The following is a 19,785-nucleotide window of genomic DNA, read 5'->3' as shown; positions in this document are numbered from 1 at the left end:
GGCGTCCCGCACTTTGTGCACAAAGAACTTTCTCTCACCTCACCTTCTTCCACCAGGCCTCGTCGAAATGAAGCGTGACTTCCTAATTCGCCATGGCCGTTTCGAGTGTCTATCTGTCTGCCGGAAGCCCCGCAGTGTACAGCCTCTTTTGTGTGTGTGTGTGTGTGTGTGTGTGTGTGTGTGTGTGTGTGTGTGTGTGTGTGCGAGTTTAGAGAGGCCGTTTCCTCGAATTGGACCTAGAAGAGAACTTCCACGAACCCGCAAAGCGCAGAAGAGCCGGACAGGCGTCTACAATTCCGGGAGGCCGGAAGACTTCTTCCTTTCAGCAGGCTCGGTATAAGCAGAGGAGGAGGGGCCCTCTTTCTGGGCCGGTCACGTGACATCAACGAAAGCAAGATCCAGCCCACGATTAGATATTAAGGGGCTCCGAAATGTAATTTTGATCGCTTCATGCTCTTCTCATTTTCCTTCATCTACCTTTGCAAAAATCGTGCAAGTTTCGCACTAGAAAGTCGCCTCGCCCTTGCTTGGTCGCCATGGTCTACCGGATGCCTGCAGCACGCCGACAACGCCACGCTACCCAATAAGTAACGTCGTTCGAGCTTCGATAGGCAGGCGCCGCTACTATTCGGCAGCAGTGCGATACGCTACCCTGGAGTACGCAACAGATGCGATCGGCGGTGGGTACAGAGTCTCGTCGCACCGACGGCTGGTAGCTTCGTGTGCACTGTGTTCTCGCCGCTTAGTGAGCGCTGAAATGAGAGGCACCACGAACATCGATTCACTTGCCGCTGCTGCCAATCTTATGCCAGCGTTTTGACAGTGAGTGTTTACGCTCATCGAGCGCGTTGTGTTCGTTTGCCTGTGCACGTGACATCATGCTGGGTATTTAGGTTAGTAAGCGAACATTTAGGAGCTTATACGGCTGGTAAAAGCATTGCTTGTTTGGTATAGCTGTCTAATAACTTGCTATCGCAATGCATGCTTCGTCTTACTGTTGAAACGGCGAGCTTTTCGGCCGTTCTCACTTCTTGTACTGACTACATATATATACATATATATATATATATATATATATATATATATATATATATAAATATATATATATATATATATATATATATATATATATATATATATATTAGATATATATATTTATATATTAGATATATATAGAGAGAGAACGTATCGAGTGCCTTATATTTCTTTAGTAACGACTGAATGAATGAAGCAATGCAAAGCGGAAATTCACTGCTTTTGTGTCGTACATTTTTATAATTTATAAGTGTGCGGAATTTTTAATGTTAGCCTGTGGCGGATCGCATAATTCTCGTCCTTGAGCTGGATATTTCGAAGACGTGCACAGTACTAGCACAATAAATTGAAACACGTACTCAAGGAATAATGAAAATAGATTAATTCTCTTTTTAAATCATTACCTTGCGGCACATGTTGCAATTTACGAAGTGTAGCCCGTCAGTTTGCAAGACGCATCCACTTGAAATAACTTTTCTGAATGACATCAGTTTCGAGATATTATTTCTTAAATCGTGGGAGAAAATGCATGGCCGTTCTAGTTACTTTTTGTTTCAGTGCATAAAAGGGCGCTTTTTTTTTAAAGTAAGCAGACCAACAGTTCATTTTAGGGCCAGTTTGATGGCCCATATTTCCAAACTGTTGCCATTCTGGAAATTCATTCATCGGATACGTTTTATAACCATACCAGCTACAATTCGTAAATTGCAGTATGCGCCGTAGTGTAACTAATTACGAAATTATTTAGTAAATTTTAGTTAGTTCCATGAATATATATTTCGATTTTTAGTGCAAGTAATGTCCGTCTTTCCGAACCATGCGGCTCAAAGAATAGAATTATGTTATCTGCAACAGGTGATATTTGAAATTCAATAAAACTTAGAAAATGATCGCCCCGCATATGGTCAAGGAAGGAGAAGGAAGATGAAAGCGGTTGAAAAGGAAACTTGGCCACGAACGGGAGACGCACCCACAATATTCACTGGATACGCCTTCTAATTCTGAGTGTACGAACCTCCATCCTGCAGTGCTAGCCAACGTCACTGGCCCGCTGCGGGTACCTATCCAGAACATCCTTTGAAATGCAGGATTTAGGCAATATACGTACATGTGGCACGGGAACAAATAAGGTACTACTATTTTGAGCAGAAAATTTATTCAGCACGGTGCACAGTGGCATTCGCACTTCTTGGGACTAAGTCTTTTTCTTTCTCATAATGCCAGAAGGAAATGACAGACTTTCTTCTGTGCTTTGAGCCACTGAATAAGCTGTTTTTATGAGGTAAAAAATGGGACATGTCTGACTACACACTACTACTAACTCCTCTCGCTTGTAATTATTTCCGATCACTGGTAATTGCAGAAATTAGTTTCTGCTATATACTGTTTCATTGTCTTGCTCAATATTATAATTTTTAATGGACTATGCACAGCCGCGGTTTCAAACCATGCAACCTGCACAAATGCAGTAACTATCCCTCATAGTTGCTGAAAAGGATGAGAGTAGGGATGCTCTGATTAAGTGACTGAAACAATTTATGTAGGCCACAGTGTAGTACCTTCACATTTATATCAATCAATGAAATTAATTTTTCCCTCGACAGAAGGGGTCAGGCCTTAAAGCTGTAGCTTCTCGGCTAAGATCTCGGCACCCTTTACGTGGAGATACTATGGCGTGCAGGAAACAAGACAACGAAACAGCTAAACATGGGTAAAATTATGTTGACCTATATTATTTCACACAGCAATGCTTCAAACATACTTTATGAGTACGTACAAAATGTATGAAAATTGGAGTGAAATATAAAGCACAGGTTTGCTCAAGTGGGCAGATATAGACTATGGCTTAAGAAATCATTCCACAGAAAAATATTGTCAGCGAATGAATACCAAACATTATTTTCCCAAACGAACAATAGGATGACTTTGCAATGAAGTCGACAAAAAACGGTGACTTCACGACTCTTAACGACAAGGGCAAATGAAAATGGTACAATCACCTGGGATTCTCATCATCTGCCGTGACAATTACGTTAATGTGAACCCCTGTGATATTTTTTGCGACTGAAGTTTCTCCATAGGCTCAGAAAGCTTCGGTAATCATGGCGAAGGTTTTCGGAAGACAGTCTTTATTCAATGCATGTTTTTTTTTCTTTACCTGAGAGAGCGAGAACCTCCTCTCTAGACTTTGGCACGGCAGCACACAGGCACCCATGACAGCTTCTGCAATGCTTTTGCGCAAAGGTTGACGCGCAATGGGCTGTTCCAGAAATGGGCGCACCATCAGTGCTGACCACCTGTGGTTAAGCACAAACCATTCTGGGAGAAGGGACCGCCAGGCCGTGCACCGATTGCACGCGGCAGGCAAGGCAAACAGGTGTCTTCTCCGCCGCTACGGCGGCCGGCGCCTCGACTTTCTAGGCTGCGCTGCGGCCGCTCCTGACAGTGCATACGCATTTCTGGGAACGTTCACTGCTACGCCCCAGAGAGCGTTATGGCGACGCCCAGGGAGTTCTCGTTGAATATGTCTCTACATTCCTCCTGATGAGCGCACTAATTCACTTCTATAAATACACACCTGATGTAGACATCCATTCTAAAGTGCAGATTCAGCTTTCCAGGACCTCAGCGCTTAGTTCGTGTGAGTTCCACCGTGACCTTATACTTCGCTGGGACTTCCTCTGCACTCATCATGCCGTCATCAACTATGTCCGTCCCCGGGAAATTCGAGTTCGGAATGTTTTGCGACTATGTTTTTGTCGACTCGCTGCCTCAACCTGCCAAAGTGTTTGTTTCCGCAGATCCCGTGATTCCTTCTTTTTTCACGCGTTCTGGTGCCGCTTTCTTGTGACTTCCCTTCTGACTTTACCGTTATTTTTCCTCCTTCTGAAACTACTCCCAATCGCAACTGTTTTGTAGTTCCTTTCGCCGTACTTACATTTCAAGACATTATCAATGCCATGTGCGTTACCAATACATTCTCATGTCCCTCCAACTTGTGACGCGGCGAGTGGCTTGGCAGGGTTGATGAACTTGATCCCGTCTCAGCATACGACTTTCCTGACCACCCCACGTATATTCAAGTATTTTCAAGTATTTCAAGTATTTTGAAGTATTTCAAGTGTCCACGTATTTTCTTCAACGCGCCTGCCACTTTTGAACGCATGTTCAAACGCCTGAAGTGGCGGACATGCCGCTGCTACCTGGGCGATGTTGTGATATTTCCACACGACTATGGACACATCTAGAACGCCTCGAAACTGTCCTCACTTTCTTCAACTCCGCTGGTCCACCGCTAAAGTTAAAGAAGTGTTGCTCGGGTGAACGAAAGCTGCTTATTTTGGATCATGTCGTTTCCCCGGAAGGCACCCTTCCGGATCCCACAGAACTTCGTGCTATTGCCGAGTTTCGGAAACCGACGACAATGAAACAGCTTCGCTGCTTTGTCGGCCTTTGCTCATATTTTCGACGTTTTATCAGCAACTTCCCTTCAGTTATAATGCCTGTGACTGACCTTTCCCGCAGCAGCCGCGACCTTTCAGCGTCGTCACCAGCAAGCGACGATGTATTCACCAAACTTCGACGTCTTGTGACGCCACCTCAAATCCCGCAACATTTCGACCACTCGCCTCAGCTAAAATTCACACAGTCTCTAGATGGTGTCAGCCTTGGCGCTTTGCTTGCCCACCGTAAACGTGGATTAGACGAGTACGTCGTTGCCTATGCTATCCGTGCGCTCACCAAACCCGAAGCGAGCTATTCCATTAAGGAAAAGGTGTGCCTAGCCATCATTTGGTTCATAGGGAAGTTCCGCCCATGCCATTACGGCCGCCCATTCGACGCAGTTGCAGATCACCATGCTGTATGTTGGCACTCCTCTTTGAAAGACTTGGTCAGCTCGCTTGCTGCGCACTACGGCTTCAGGAGTACGACATTCACGTCATTTACCGCTTTGGATGCAAACATTTTGATGCAGATGCTCTGTCACACTCGTCTCTCCCGTCAAGTACTGTGTCTGTGTCCCTCCATGACGCGACCTCACTCGCCGTCACCAACATGTCACTGGAGCAACCGGAAGAGCGCTGTATTGCTACCCTTACGTACTTGTTGTATGGACCAACGTCACCTGCTGTCACTCGAGAAATATGTCGTCAAGCGCACCACTTCACTCTTCGTGACGGCTTGCTCTACCAGCGCAACTATCTCTCCGATGGATGTGAATGGCTCATTGTTATTCCACGCCACTTGTGCTAAGACATAGGGGCCGCCTTCCACGCTGACTCGCGGTGCGCACATGCGGGAGGGTTGTAGACTTGAATCCACCTGCTGCTACGGTATCGTCTGCCTCTACGTCGCTTCCCGCGTCGTTTGTCAGCGCCAGAAGAATGCCACTTGTCGTTTGCCTGCTCCGTTACAGCAGTTTCCTTCTACCGCCCGCCCTTCGACCCTCGTCAGCATTGTTTTACATGGGCGCTTTGCAATTTTTTTACGCTGGCGACCGATCCATTGCTATCAGTCAGCTCACGCGCTACGCAGAGACTTCACCATTTCTATGTGTAAGGGCCAGTGGCATTGCTTCTTTGATTTCACACCACGTCATTTTACGGCACGGTGCGCCACGTAACCGCATAGCGAGCGAGGACGTGTTGCGGTCGTACGTCGTCGAAACAATTCTTCATGATAGCAACGTCATTCTCCTGACCACCTCGACAGACAATCCTCAAAGGAATGGTATGAGAGAATAACTTAACCGAACATTGGTCGATATGCTGGTTATGTATGTCCTTTCCGATTCCTCAGACTGGGACCGTGTCCTGCCTTCTCTGTCTTACGCCCATAATACTGCTACGCATATCTCGAATAGATTCTCTCCTTAGTACGTGCTATGTGGACACGAGCCCTCCTGTACGCTACACACCATACTCCATTATCATCCTAATGTAAGTGAGTCTATAACATTTTCCCACGCTGCTAAATTTAATACGCTGAAGAGTGTTTTCAGATGACCCCATCTCTCACCATGCCTGATCAGCAGCGCCGAAAACGCCATCAAGACATCTCGAAGCCTTCATCATCATTTACCCCTGACTCACGTGTGTGACTCTGAATTCCTTCAGCTAGGCCCGGTCAGTTGGCAAAACTTCTTACGAAGTACCGCGGTCCGCGCCGTGTGGTCAAGCAAACTTCGCCCGCCAACTACGTCGACGAGCCGCTTGAGTCTTCTGATCAACGACGACGAGGGCGTGAGATTGTACATATAGACCGGCTAAAGTCTTACTACGACTCTGTAATCGATTTCTGCCCATAAGTGGTCGGGATGGCCATTTTCCGGAAGGGAAGTAACTGTATTGAACAAGAGCAGTACTACACGCAGAAGCAGAATGGGGTAGTCACGCAGAAAGAAGACGTAAATTAGACAGTGCAAGCTTTTCGCTGGTTCTGCCAGTGCGAAGCTAGTGCAATGTGCAAAGTACTAATGTGCTTATACCAAACGCTATCTCCATTATATTGCAAATAACTTTCCTCCCTTTCCTTGGCTTCATTATCTGTTGCCTTCTTATGGTTCTGATTAAACAAAATGGGACTCCGCAGTGAGCAATCTTCTCGTTCTCTAGAAGGTTGAGTTATAAGAAATAATAAAACGTGAGAAGTTCACTGAATATATTTCCAAAAGTGAAACCGAAGCTGCAGCAAAGACTTCGGGTGCTGCTCTCTAGCGAAAAAGAAAATATAACTAGATTATCAGCCATGCTGCGACAAAAAAAGAAAAAGTGGTAACAGGATTTCGTGATTCTAGCTCCGGCAATTGAGACTGTGCGCGAGCCAACGGCACGAAACATTAGACCACTCGTCTGCGACGCACATCGATGGCGGCGTGATACGATGGGCATCATCAAGGTAGTATCATCGAAGACCCGAATGCGTTGTCATTTTGGAACGTGTTCTTCTTCACGCGAAGACATGATGATTGGCTCAAATTATATATATATATATATATAATTCTACTATCGGCCGATTTTGAGGTTTCCATCTAGTTTTTTTCAAATCGGGCGTTTTTGTCCTGAATAATGAGCCGTCATTTCAGTAGTTTCCACAAGTTACCCTTGTTTAAGATTTACACATTATGGCAAGAGAAATGGAAGCCCCGATGTTAACACTGCCTAGAACGTGCCTGTCTGCGGACTTTGTGGAATTTGCGCCTCTACGTTTTTTTAACGCCGAGAAATGAGCCCGTCCCATTCAAAACGGGGGAGCTTCCTGCAGCGGCCGCTAGGAGGGCTGATAATGGAGTGCCACTGGATATGATAAGAGAAGCTCTTTACTTTTCGAAGTGTGATAAGATTTCTTAGAACACGCACTTTTAAAGCGAGATACAACAAGAAAGAAGACGCATGTGCTTGCTACGCTAAAGCTAGGGGAACGATGGAGCATGTTTTGTTAGAATGCGAAGATACCTACCCAGCGGTTGCTTTAGGCACCTCTGCCCTTCTCGAAGCCCTTGGGTTCAGCAAGACCAGGGGGAAAGCAAACATGTACGCAGTAGAGATTAGTAAGAGGCGACCGGATGACTAGGGGCTGAAAAGTAGGGAAACGACAAACAACGGAGTTCCCAGTAGAGGTTCAGAAAGTTTGGTGATAGGAATTCTTCTTGGCTTTTCTTATTATTTTTGAAGATAGGCAGGATATTACGCAATACAGTAAGAAGAGCTTGGTGGCGCAACCCACAGCCCCGTTCCAAAGGCGATGCTAGCAGCATCCGTCCCTCCATCCACCCCCCCACCCTGAAAGGATGATCTGGCGGCGCGCCGGTTTGAAGAAACGTAGGCCATACTAACATTTGCCAATACATGCTTACAGGTACATAAACTACTATGTGTAGGTAATATCATAAGATGCCAACAAACACTGACACCAAGGACAACATAGGGGAAATTACTTGTGTTTAATAAATAAAATAAAGAAACGATAAATTATTAGAAACGAAAGTGGATGAAAAAAACAACTTGCCGCAGGTTGGGAACCTGCGGCAAGTTGCGATGCGATGCTCGCAATTGAGCTACCGCGGCAAAGTTTCCCCGTCCATTTTCTTGGGTATTTATATTTCCTAGTAGAACCCTGGGAGTGTTATCCAGTGCCACCCTTCACAGACCTTGGCGCGGATGTCGAACATCCTTTCTGCCACAGGCATCACGAGAACATGATCTTTTTGGGTGAAGGTAACCGGCGAATAAACCCAAAAAACGGAACCACCAATTGTTGATCTTTAGAAAGTTAATTGCCGTAACTTCGCGAATTACGCACTTAAGTGCAGGAATTGCTCTGTATCTAGAGGCTTCCAATCCGTGTCCTCCAATTATAAACATAACGTTACCGTGATTTACATTTTTCTAACCTTAACATTTGGTGCAGCAAGATAAAAAAAATGCCCTGTACGTTTAAAACGTAATAAATTACAGGCTTGGCCACTGACGCTTCCAACAGGAACTTATCCAATCGCCACAGTGAATCGGTACAAAGTTGACAAAGACGTTTCCAGTTTCTCTTACGAGAGCAAACGCAACCGCTGTGATTTCTGCAGGTGGCTATGGAATCGCTGAACTGTCACCTGGATACTTGCCAGTTCCGCCAAGTGCAGTGCTCGGACTGCGCTGCCCCGATGGCGGCATCTGAGTTGTTCAGGCACCAACGCGAGAGCTGCTCCAAGCGGATGGTGCGCTGCAGGCGCGACTGCGGCTTGAGCCTGCGCGCCGACACAGAGCGTGACCACGACTGCGTCCGCCAGATGCGTGACTACATCACCACGCTGGAAGGCACGCTGGACATTCTGCGCCAGCAGATGGAGTACACGCTGCAGCAGCTGTCGCACGTGAACCGCCAGATGCGGCACATCACTGCCCGAATGGAGGCCTTCTCGGCGCGCGAGCCTGAAGAGCCCGAAGCTCCCGCTACACCAAGGGTACAAAAATATACTATTTAACTTATGCAGTAACGTTCTACGTTTGTATCTTTGCTGGATTTACTCTGTTCATTAGCGTCACATTTGTTCGAAAAATGACAAAGGAGGCAACGAATGAACTCACAGCTAACTGCCGATTAGCCTCATTAGCTGTTTGTAAAATGGTGAATGCAAACATGGCTGGTAGAAATGACAGGCCGTAATACAATAAACGACGCTTACAACAGTGTGATGGAATATGATGGAAATAATGTGATGGAAACCGTGACGCGCGATGGTTAATATGCGCAAAGTGTGAATGAGAATGACTTGGATGCTAGGGGTCAGGGTGTTTGCTCTTATCGTAGGGTGCATCGATGTAGCGCGCGGCCGTGCAGGGTGGTGGCACCTTTTGGCCTCTGCCGCGCCACCGTTTTGCTCCGCGGCAGCCGTATTGTGGCAAGTCACTTGCTGCGCTCGTTCTTTCCAGCTTTGGTTAAGCAGCATTGTTGGGTAGTCTGCGAAGCTGCTTTGTTGTGCGCCAGGTACTGGGTGATTGAATTGTGTTAAGTCGCAAAACCAGCATGCCAGGGTGTTGTGTATTGTGTACCGCTGTGTGCCGGCTCGACAACGAAAGGCACGCGCTGTTTTCGCTTTCCACGGGATAAGGAACGGAGAAAGGTATGCACCTGTCCGCGTTTAGGTACCAGCATTGTGTGGTTAGAATAATGCCGCGAAGCTTGCTGTTTGTTTGATCATTCTTAAACGGCCGGTACGCCGCATTGAGAATGTCGAATAACTAGAATAGTGCAAAAAAAGCCCGTGCGTTTTGTTTGTAGGAGATATGACAAGGAATCTTCGCCGTCTCTCTTCGATTACTTCGTCTCCCTCCTCTTGCAGAGAATCGCAAACTTGAATGCTTAAAATTCCTTCACACGTTAATCAATTCTCCTCGCCTCTCCTCTTTAGATAATTACTTGACTTTTTTACAAACCGAGTGTCACTATACTTTAAATATCTCAACCTTTTTTGCCCGCTCTGATTCCTTTACACAGTTTTTTCCTTCAACAACTGAAGTCTGGAATTTATTACCGGCCAACATCCGTTCACTACCACACAAACAATTCATGCAAGCTTGTTTATAAATGCTGTATGTTGGTTGTTCATTCCACTCCGGGAATAGCCTCATTGAGACTGCAATATGTATAAATTTATTAGTTAGTTAATTAGGTATTTGCGAGCAGATTTATCTCGATTGATCCGAGCCACGACGTTCCTTACCGGCTTTAAATCGAGCTCGGCCAAGAGCGGCGGGCATCTTGTTCGTCGATGACAGCCGAGCACGTTTGCTACTATCGCCGCGGCGAATTGGTGCTCAACGTCCACTGGTTGCTCATTTGTAGCAAGAGACACAATTGAGGTCTATTGCACACTGATGCCCGACAACACCGAAAGGCGTTCCTTTATAAAGTAGGCAGTCTAGTCAAGTAATTCTTCGGTTTGGGCATCCCGGTTGGCCAGCGTGGACCTAGCTGGCCGGTAGCCATTTCTTTTGAGATCTATACATGCAAGCATACCCTATTTTATTTCCGCATGCGAGAAGCGCTTAGGATTGCGAGTAAATGTACAAGACATTTTTACACCTGAATTTTCTGGCGAAAGCGCATGCTAAACAATAATATCGGCTGACGCTCCATTGCCCGCCGTATCTGCGCTCGCACCAATATGGCGGTCACGAAGGCAGCGTCTCCACCCTGTATGGTGGCGCGCTACATCGAGGCACCCTGTCTTATTGGAGGGATCTAAGCCCTAGGGTCGTTGTGAAGCACTGGAAACTTTGTATTCCCACGGTATACTAGGTCATACACCCAGTCTGAAAGGTTTCTTTTTGGACAGCGTATTGCATCAATACAGTACTCACATACAGGGCAGAAACCTGAAGGCTTACGAAAAGGGTTCTACTTAAACTGAGGACGACGCAACGAGCTATGGAAAGAAGAATGATAGGTGTAACGTTAAGGGATAAGAAAGGGAGCAGATTGGGTGAAGGAACAAACGCGAGTTAATGACACCTTAGTTGAAATCAAGAAAAAGAAATGGGCATGGGCAGGACATGTAATGAGGAGGGAAGATAACCGATGGTCATTAAGGGCTACGGACTGGATTCCAAGGGAAGGGAAGCGTAGCAGGGGGCGGCAGAAAGTTAGCTAGGCGGATGAGATTAAGAGGTTTGCACTGACAACATGGTCACAATGAGTACATGACCGGGGTAGTTGGAGAAGTATGAGATAGGCCTTTGCCCTGCCGTGGGCGTAACCAGGCTCGTGATGATGATCATGATGATGATGCTGATTGCATCAATGAGCAGCAGTTTGGGAGCGAATTACGACAGTATGTTGAGGCAGCCTATAAAGCGAGGTGCGCATGCAGATGCGATAACTCTGCCTCAAAAAGCCCAAACACATTCTTATGGCTCTCAAAGGCGATGCTCGACAGTTACATTGCAAGATCTAAAACATAGCTATATATGAATCTTATCGGAAAGCTACCAACGTTACCTCAATTCATCCCGTATCTACCAAGAAAGACCAAAGCCGCACATTCTGAATGGATTAAAATTTGTATTCCTGAGTAAATTTTCTATGGAATGCCATGAAAATCGCCTGTCCCCTGATGTTGTTGCGAATTTATTTGCATTTGTTACCTAGACTATAATCAAGGAAAACCTACACATCAAGAATGATACAAGCCTGCTAAAAGAAAGTTAGAAATACCTTCTAGGTTCAATTCAGGTGGCGCGATAAATAATACGGACAGTAGACTACAACTTGAATGAGGAAAATGGGAGCGAAAATAGGTTGTTGTGGCGCCATGGTGACACACTTGAAAAACATCAGAGAGTGAGTACGGCTGTCAGGGGAAACCGAGCGGGGGGGGGGGGGGGGGAGGAGGGTAGCCGTCAGTCCGAACACTTGTGATAACGCTTTTGATGTCCATTGCCCGGTGGAAAAGCTTGCGGCAGGCCTCGAGGGGACCGTTCCGCAACACCATTGCTCCAAAGTGTGCGGAATAAAATGGGTTACAGACTGGAAGAGTGAGTACGGTGCACTCTGTTATATCGTGATTTGCCTTCGAAGCGCTACCGCCGACCGGGCCAAAGTCTGGGTAGCGTGTGAGGTATAGGAGACTACGAAGTGTAGACTATAGAAATTGTTGGTCTATAGGCGGCCCAGAGCTCTAACCCACGTTCGTGCAAAGCAATCAGGGGAATGTATGAAAATGGTAGGCTGTATCGTGATTGTGTAATGCCTCCAGTTGTGGCATTATGTCGGCAGAGCGACAGCCTCGACTTCGTTGGTCACCATACAGCATGGAAATCTGCCGGAGGCTATCACCGCTGTCGCCGGAGCCCGTTCAATACCAGGCAGTGTAGGTGTTCATAGATGAGCGCGTTCTTATGTTGCCAATGTTTTAACGGATTAAATAGAACCGACGTTTTGCCGAACGAATCTTTATTGCTTTGTGTATTTCGGGTGGCCACAGATTTTCGCATTATTGTTGGAATTGCTATGTTTAACTTGTTTATATTTTCATATGAATTTATTCCTCCTCATTGCAGTATAGCTGCACACGACATTATTTGTTTTAGGAAGAGTTTATGATCGCACGTGAAACACAATCAATTATTGAAAGCAGCGTGACGTTCTGCACGTTATGCAGACTATCACAGCAATTCTTCGCACATTGTGCATTATTTTGGACTAGCTCACAGCAGCTCAAAAAAAGAAAAAGAGAATTGTTCAACAATATCTCTTTCAAGCTGCACCAATGGATATGTCTTAGTCGTTTTATTTCTCGCAAGGCTGAGCTTCATTCTACACTTGCCTGAATTCCGTGCGAGGAATCGGTTATCGGTGCCAGAAGTGGTATCCTTCGGCTTTTCGAGAACCGTCTAACAGGTAAAATTTTGAAAGCACACTTCGAATAGTATGCGCTTGGCACAGGAGGCAGTATACTGATCAGAAGAACAAGTCCTCAAGACAAGCTTCAGCCAAACTTTCAGTCAGAAAAAAAAAAGAACTCTTGCTCACTTTCAGCAGTATATATCCGGCTGCTTCAATGCATGTCGTCTAGAATACTACAACTGCTGGCCATGGCTCTTGCTTCGCAGTCACCCGTATTGGGCCCGTTGCGCTGTAGTCAACAACAGGGAAAGCACCTGCCTGGGCGGAGCTTGTTCGAAAGCGGAACGGGCACCAGCGCCAGTGGGCCATCGTCCATCAAACACACCGCTCGCTCCTCCGTGTCTCCTTCACACAAGCACCGGTGGGAAGTTCCAACCGCTCCTGCCTTCTGTCCTATTCAGCGAGAGCAAAACAAAGTGGCAAGTACTCATTATAGTGATTATAAAATATAGAAAGAGTATTGACACACCCAAAGCATTGTACATATAACTGTCATATTTATTATACGAATTACTATATCGAGGAAGTCGATACTGGTGTGAACAACACTGTTGCATTACTGCGCTTAAACCATGGAATATTCAGGGCGCCCTAGTATAACAGAAAAAAATCTTTAGGCGCAGATAGTTTTGCTTATCGTCGCGGTTGCCACTGGCACTGCATAAATCTCTATAGAACTCCTCAGCCACTTGAACTATGTCATCCATATTGGTAATGATATTGCCGGCTTTGTCTCTTAAGGCATACATCTCATTCTTGCCTATTCTTAGTTTGTTCTTCACTGCTTTTATGCTTTCTCCGTTCCTGAGAGCATGTTGAATTCTATCCGTATTATGCTTCCTTATGTCAGCTGTCTTACGCTTGTTGATTAGCTTAGAAAGTTCTGCCAGTTCTATCCTAGGTGTAGGGTTAGAGGCTTTCATACATTGGCGTTTCTTGATCAGATCTTTCGTCTCCTGCAATAGCTTACTGGCATCCTGTCTAACGGAGTTACCACCGACTTCAATTGCACATTCCTTAATGATGCCCGTAAGATTGTCGTTCATATCTTCCACACTAAGATCCTCTACCTGAGTTAAGGCCGAATACCTGTTCTGTAGCTTGATCCGGAATTCCTGTATTTTCCCTCTTACAGATAACTCATTGATCGGCTTCTTATGTACCATTTTCTTCCGTTCCCTCCTCAAGTCTAGGCTAATTCGAGTTCTTACCATCCTATGGTCACTGCAGCGCACCTTGCCGAGCCCGTCCACATATTGTATAATGCCAGGGTTAGCGCAGAATATAAAGTCTATTTCATTTCTATTCTCGTCATTCGGGCTCCTCCACGTCCACTTTGGGCTATCCCGCTTGTGGAAGAAGGTATTCATTATCCGCATATTATTCTGTTCTGCAAAGTCTACTAATAACTCTCCCCTGCTATTCCTAGTGACTATGCCATATTCCCCCACTGACTTGTCTCCAGGTTGCTTCTTGCCTACCTTGGCATTGAAGTCGCTCATCAGTATACTGTATTTTGTTTTGTCTTTACCCATCGCCTATTCCAGGTCTTCATAGAAGCTTTCGACTTCCTCGTCATCATGACTGGATGTAGGGGCGTAGGCCTGTACAACCTTCTATTTTTACCCCTCATTAAGTTTAACGACAAGACCTGCCACCCTCTTGTTAATGCTATGGAATTCCTGTATGCTACCAGCTATATTCTTATTAATCAGGATTCCGACTCCTAGTTGTCGTCTCTCCGCTAAGCCCCGGTAGCACAGGACGTGTCCGCTTTTCAGCACTGTATATGCTTCTTTCGTCCTCCTAACTTCATTGAGCCCTATTATATCCCGTTTACTGCCCTCTAATTCCTCCAATAGCAATGCTAGACTCGCCTCACTAGATAACGTTCTAGCGTTAAACATTTCCTGGTTCATATTCGAATAGCAGTTTGTCCTAGTGCTATGAAGACTGTTTTAAAATGGGAATTGACTCAGTTTAACCAAAGCGCAACAAGAACACGGACTGAAGTTAAGACCAAAGACACAGTGCTCTCAGCACAGAAGATTACTTATTTCGGTGCAGGTTCCAGCGTTTAAATATGAAGTGAACACTGTTATGAACAAATAATGCAATGATGTATAGAGAACACGACTTTCCAATAAAATAAAATATACGGAGTACGTGCAGGCATCTCATATAGTCCATGAGACAACATAGGGCAGTAAAGACATAAAGGAGAAACCACTTAGAAACAACTGGCATTTCTTTTCCTGTCAGGGCAATTGATCTTCTTTTTATGGGTTTCAAGCCTGTTGGTAATCGATGTATTGGTATCGCCTCATGCTGCGTTGATTACCATGCTTATGTTTAATGTGCCCAGCGAAATTTTTTTTGTATGTTTAGCCATCTGATGTACAAGTTACTACATAAACGCTGGCGCGCGCGCTAAAATAAACTTTCATTAGCTGTGAAAGTCTAGCATCCTTGCCGTTCCTTGCTTCTGTAACCGTTCCTTTTGAGCATCGTGTATAGTCATGCCGTTTACATGAATAGAGCAGAAGTGGGTCTAAACGGCTCGTCGGGTTGTAATAGGCTATTTGAGTTCATTTAAACGCATCTATTCCTGCTGGGCAATCATCAAATGGGTGCTCGGCCTGCCTAGATGCAAGGCGTAGCTTGATCCAGCCTCACCGATGGCAGCACGGATGTAGACGCAGACGCATAGGATAAGCCACGTGCAAGACTTGTGTGGTACCACTGAGACATCGGCGTTCTTACAGGCCGTCATTGGGAATGGTATCAGGATAATCGAAAGACGAGGTCTTTGTAGCGCAACCTAATCCATGTAATGGAAGAAACCATGAAATAAAGCTGTCGTAGTTGGGTGTGTCTACCAGCAAGTCTCGTTCGAAAGCATTGATATCTCAACTCTACGCTGTATTCCACTGTCGTTGATGCACCTGAGAGGCGAGTTTTTGTAAACACGCTCACACCGGGCTCTATCAGCCTGATATTTCAACCAACTCGCTCGCATCGGATTGATCTAAACGACGCCAATGCATCTCTTCCAGGTACACTCTCAGGAAAGTTTTCACCTTTAGTGGTTTATCTAGTCCTCAAACGATAATCGTCATCCATCTTGCGCGCCTTTCCATTCTGCAACGCTTAACGGTCTGATCAAGAACGGTATGGTGCTTTATCGACATGACATATCATTCTTGAGCGGAAAATAGTGAGCGTAGTAAATTCAAGCCACAGGACAAGACACGCCACGTAAATTGCATACTTTCTTGTGTGTGTACAATGAGTATGCTGCGTTAACTGTGTATATCTCGTGCTTGAGGCAGCAAAAGGAAAAATTGCAGGCTCTGTCCCCATTCCGTATAAAACAGGTCGTTCTACTTCTTTTGATGCCAGAGTAGTTTCCAGGCATCACTGTTTCGATGTGCTAATACGTATACTTTCATGAGGAGTACATGTGGGTACGTTGAGTTGAGGATGCATGCAAAGGAAACTAATTTATTGCATTACCTCACCCGACATTATGTTACTTATATTTGCAGACACGACAGAGCACGCCGCCATTCGAGTTGTTTTCAGATCACGACCTCACGGCCAACGTCATTCACGGCGCTGACAGGTGCCGCGGCCAGTCGCGCTTCGGAATTTACATGCCACCGGAAACCGGTCACCTCAACGAAGCAGCATTCGTTCCGTTCACAGAGCCTCTCTCAAACGCAAGCTCATCTGACCGTTGTTCAGGCCAACAGCCTCCTGTGTTCACATTCGGTGAGGAAAATACATCTGAGCCACCGTTGACACCGAACATGTCTTCCGCTACTTTTCGGATGGCGCCCCTGGAATCAGCCATGTCTATACGGCTTCGCGAGGTCACTGTCTCGGAACTCGTAGCTGGTGCTGACCCGCCGACTGTGTCACTATCTGCGTCAGCGAACACGACCGCGCCAGGCGGGGCACAGACATCGACCTCCATAATGGATCTGACCACCGAACTGGCATCGGAACTCCGTCTAAACCAAACTGCTTCCGGTTCCGGAGTCACTGGTGGATGGCAGACAATTACCCCTGACAGCTTCGCGATGCAGGCCGACGATTTAACTGCTAGCTTTCACACGATGCCATCCGCTCACGTGACCCAGGCAAACCCCGACGACACCGGCATCTTGTACGGCCAATTCAACGGTGGTGATGGCTACTTCTCAAGCTTCATGCAACGAATGAGAGAAAACGATGGACAAGACGACGATAGCGACTCAACGTATGATGGGTGACGCACCCGGATGCGACTTTATTATGGTGCCTGCCAAACGGGCTGTGTGGGACATTTTTTTCTTTTTTCAAAATAAACTTCCTCCTCAACCAAACATAATGCAGCAGGAGCATGCTTTCGAATGCGTCATACATACAAAATGAATACAACGTCAAATACAACATGTAACGCCGTGACGAGGTTGTTCCGTTCAACATACAGAGAAGGTATGCATCACAATTAAAGCATTTTATACATCGAAAAAAATTTGTAAAACAAGTATAAGATCCACAAGACTAAGTAGCTTGACGGACTAGGCTGCCAGCTTACCTGGCAGCCTAGAAAATTGTTTACACGAGCTACATAAAGATCGCTCGTTTTATAGAGTGTTCGTGATGGCAGACAGAAATGATACAAATGAACAACCAGCATCCATACAGGCATAAGCAAGTAGACAATTACGGCATGTGATAGTACGCTATGTAAAGGAAACGCAATTCTTGCGAGAGAGAGATGCATGGTTGGACGTTCGTTCTATCCGAAACGCAACGGACATTGTGCTCGACCACCTGTAGTTATTTCTAAATAGTCGCGATTGATCTCGCTTTACTGACAAATATTTCTGTAGCTTACAATCCGACCCCCGAAAATTTTCTTCATTTAGGCATTTTGTTTTAGCGGATGCGCCGCAAAGACCACTTGGGAAATATTAAAAAAGGTATATTTCTTTACTGATATTCATCTTTCTTTGATCATTAAAGAAACACTGATTCCTCGGTATGATGGATGCTTAACAGCTTTGGTTTAGCTTGTGAATTGTTTACTATAGCAAAGTAAAAATTCCGCAACGTCTGAAATTGTTTAACATTTTTCCTTGTCTACAAAGGAAAATTTATCATATTTTCGGAATAGGCAGAAAGCAAACAAATGGAGAACAATCTTTCTTGGTCCGATAACAAATAAATATAAACAAGAGTTATCTTTAAAGAATAAAAATTGCGAAGCCCTGATGCATCGCCTCAGATAACAAAGTGTGGAGATCAAAGTAAAAATTTGATTTTAAGTTCTGTTGTTTGCGAAATTTACCAATATTTGTGTGTGATAGTTTTCTATGACAGTTTCTCTTAGAGGCGAGCAAGCGACTTTTACATAAACACGCACCTACCTGGCGTCTCTTAGCAATGTAACTTTGCCTCAAGTCACACACGACCGCCAGAAATGCCCCAAATTTTATAATCCATATACTCATAATCTGTGTCGAGTGCAGAAATGTCTCAATGTACAATTTCAGGTGGCTAGAGAGTACCCGCAATGCAGGGAAGACGAGTGCTGTGTTTGGTGGTTGAGATTGTTCCTGCCTCGGATATGGTAATACACTCATTTTTTGGCACTCCTTCGAAGTCTGGTGGCCTCCTCCTATTGCGGGCAATTTGCTATCCTTGGCCGCACTTTCTCTTAAGTGGACTCATACCGCCGGCACCAAGAGCTCATAATCACATAATCCTGGGTCACTTGATTCATTAACCTCACCTTCCTCAATCGAAACTTGATATTCCGAAGTCGTTGCTTTGGGAACACTGCGTCGCCGTCTGCCTTTTTGGCAGAGTCTGTTTCCCGGAAAAAAACATGCGGGGACGTTCTGCGTCTCCAAGGAGCAGTAGAGATAACGATGGTTTCCCACGCTCTTTTCACGTGATCACAGCAAAAGTCACAGCATCATTTGGACACCTCTACGATTGTGTACTTCTTCGCGTGAACCAGAAAATGATGAGAGCTCACAGTTTCGATGTATTGCGCATGCTCATACCGCAGCATTAGGCGGCGCCGATCACCCTCGTTCAATCACTAAGAATTCTCAGTGTGCTTCTTCTTTGTATTCGTCATCTTAATTGAGAGTTTTCAGACTAAGTGACCGTGGAGGCAGGTCGTTTCCTGTCGCGCCTAATCTAGCGAGCCTGGGAAATTGAGACTCGACATCTGCTTTGTATCCAGCCTGCTCCACCACCATATAAGACCAAAGCATCAAGGTCCTACCAAGCCCAAGAAATTTCAATGTGGACTTCACCAAGGTAGACGACAAGATCGCACCGATCATTTAGCTACACCAGGCCACGGCTCCTACTAGGTATACGCCGGCTGTAGCTCTGAGAATGCTATACTACACAAGTAGGTGACCAAAAAGCGAGACAAGTCGCATTCACAGACATTCAAGACGCAGACGCAGACATTCAAGTCATTACAGAAGCAATCTACCTGCACACAGATCATACTGACATTAACACCATTCTTACGTATGGTGCCTTTAAAGAAAATGGACTTACGAGTCAGATCCGTACAACACTGACAAACTGCATACAGGTTCTTCAGGAGTGATAGCCAGGTGACCAGGTAATAGAGGGCAAGACGTAACTCATGCCTTAGCTTGCGTCTCCTCAAACACCGAGCAACACAAGTGGCTCGAGACCTATTGCCACAGGAGTATAAGGACGAAACATCGAAAACAACGGCGTTATCGCCGTTGTTTTCGGCGATTAGAATACGAACGCAACAGACTCCTCTTAACATCTCCATCAAAAACACTAACTAGAGAAAAC

General features: G+C 45.7%; 1 protein-coding gene across 1 annotated transcript in view; it reads left to right on the top strand.

The window, feature by feature from the left end:
* The window catches only part of LOC126529958 (uncharacterized), a 33,643-nt gene extending 16,343 nt beyond the window's left edge, over positions 1-17,300 (top strand). Inside the window, exons 3-5 of the mRNA XM_055070050.1 lie at positions 8,615-8,992; positions 13,143-13,355; positions 16,485-17,300. Coding sequence (XP_054926025.1) covers positions 8,615-8,992; positions 13,143-13,355; positions 16,485-17,213 — 1,320 coding nt within the window. The 3' untranslated portion in view covers positions 17,214-17,300. The remainder of the gene's footprint in view (positions 1-8,614; positions 8,993-13,142; positions 13,356-16,484) is intronic.
* The last annotated feature ends 2,485 nt before the right edge of the window (positions 17,301-19,785 follow it).

This window comes from Dermacentor andersoni, chromosome 5 (genome assembly GCF_023375885.2).
Source record: "Dermacentor andersoni chromosome 5, qqDerAnde1_hic_scaffold, whole genome shotgun sequence".
Lineage (NCBI taxonomy): Eukaryota > Metazoa > Arthropoda > Arachnida > Ixodida > Ixodidae > Dermacentor > Dermacentor andersoni.
This window is presented reverse-complemented; position numbering and strand designations above follow the sequence as displayed.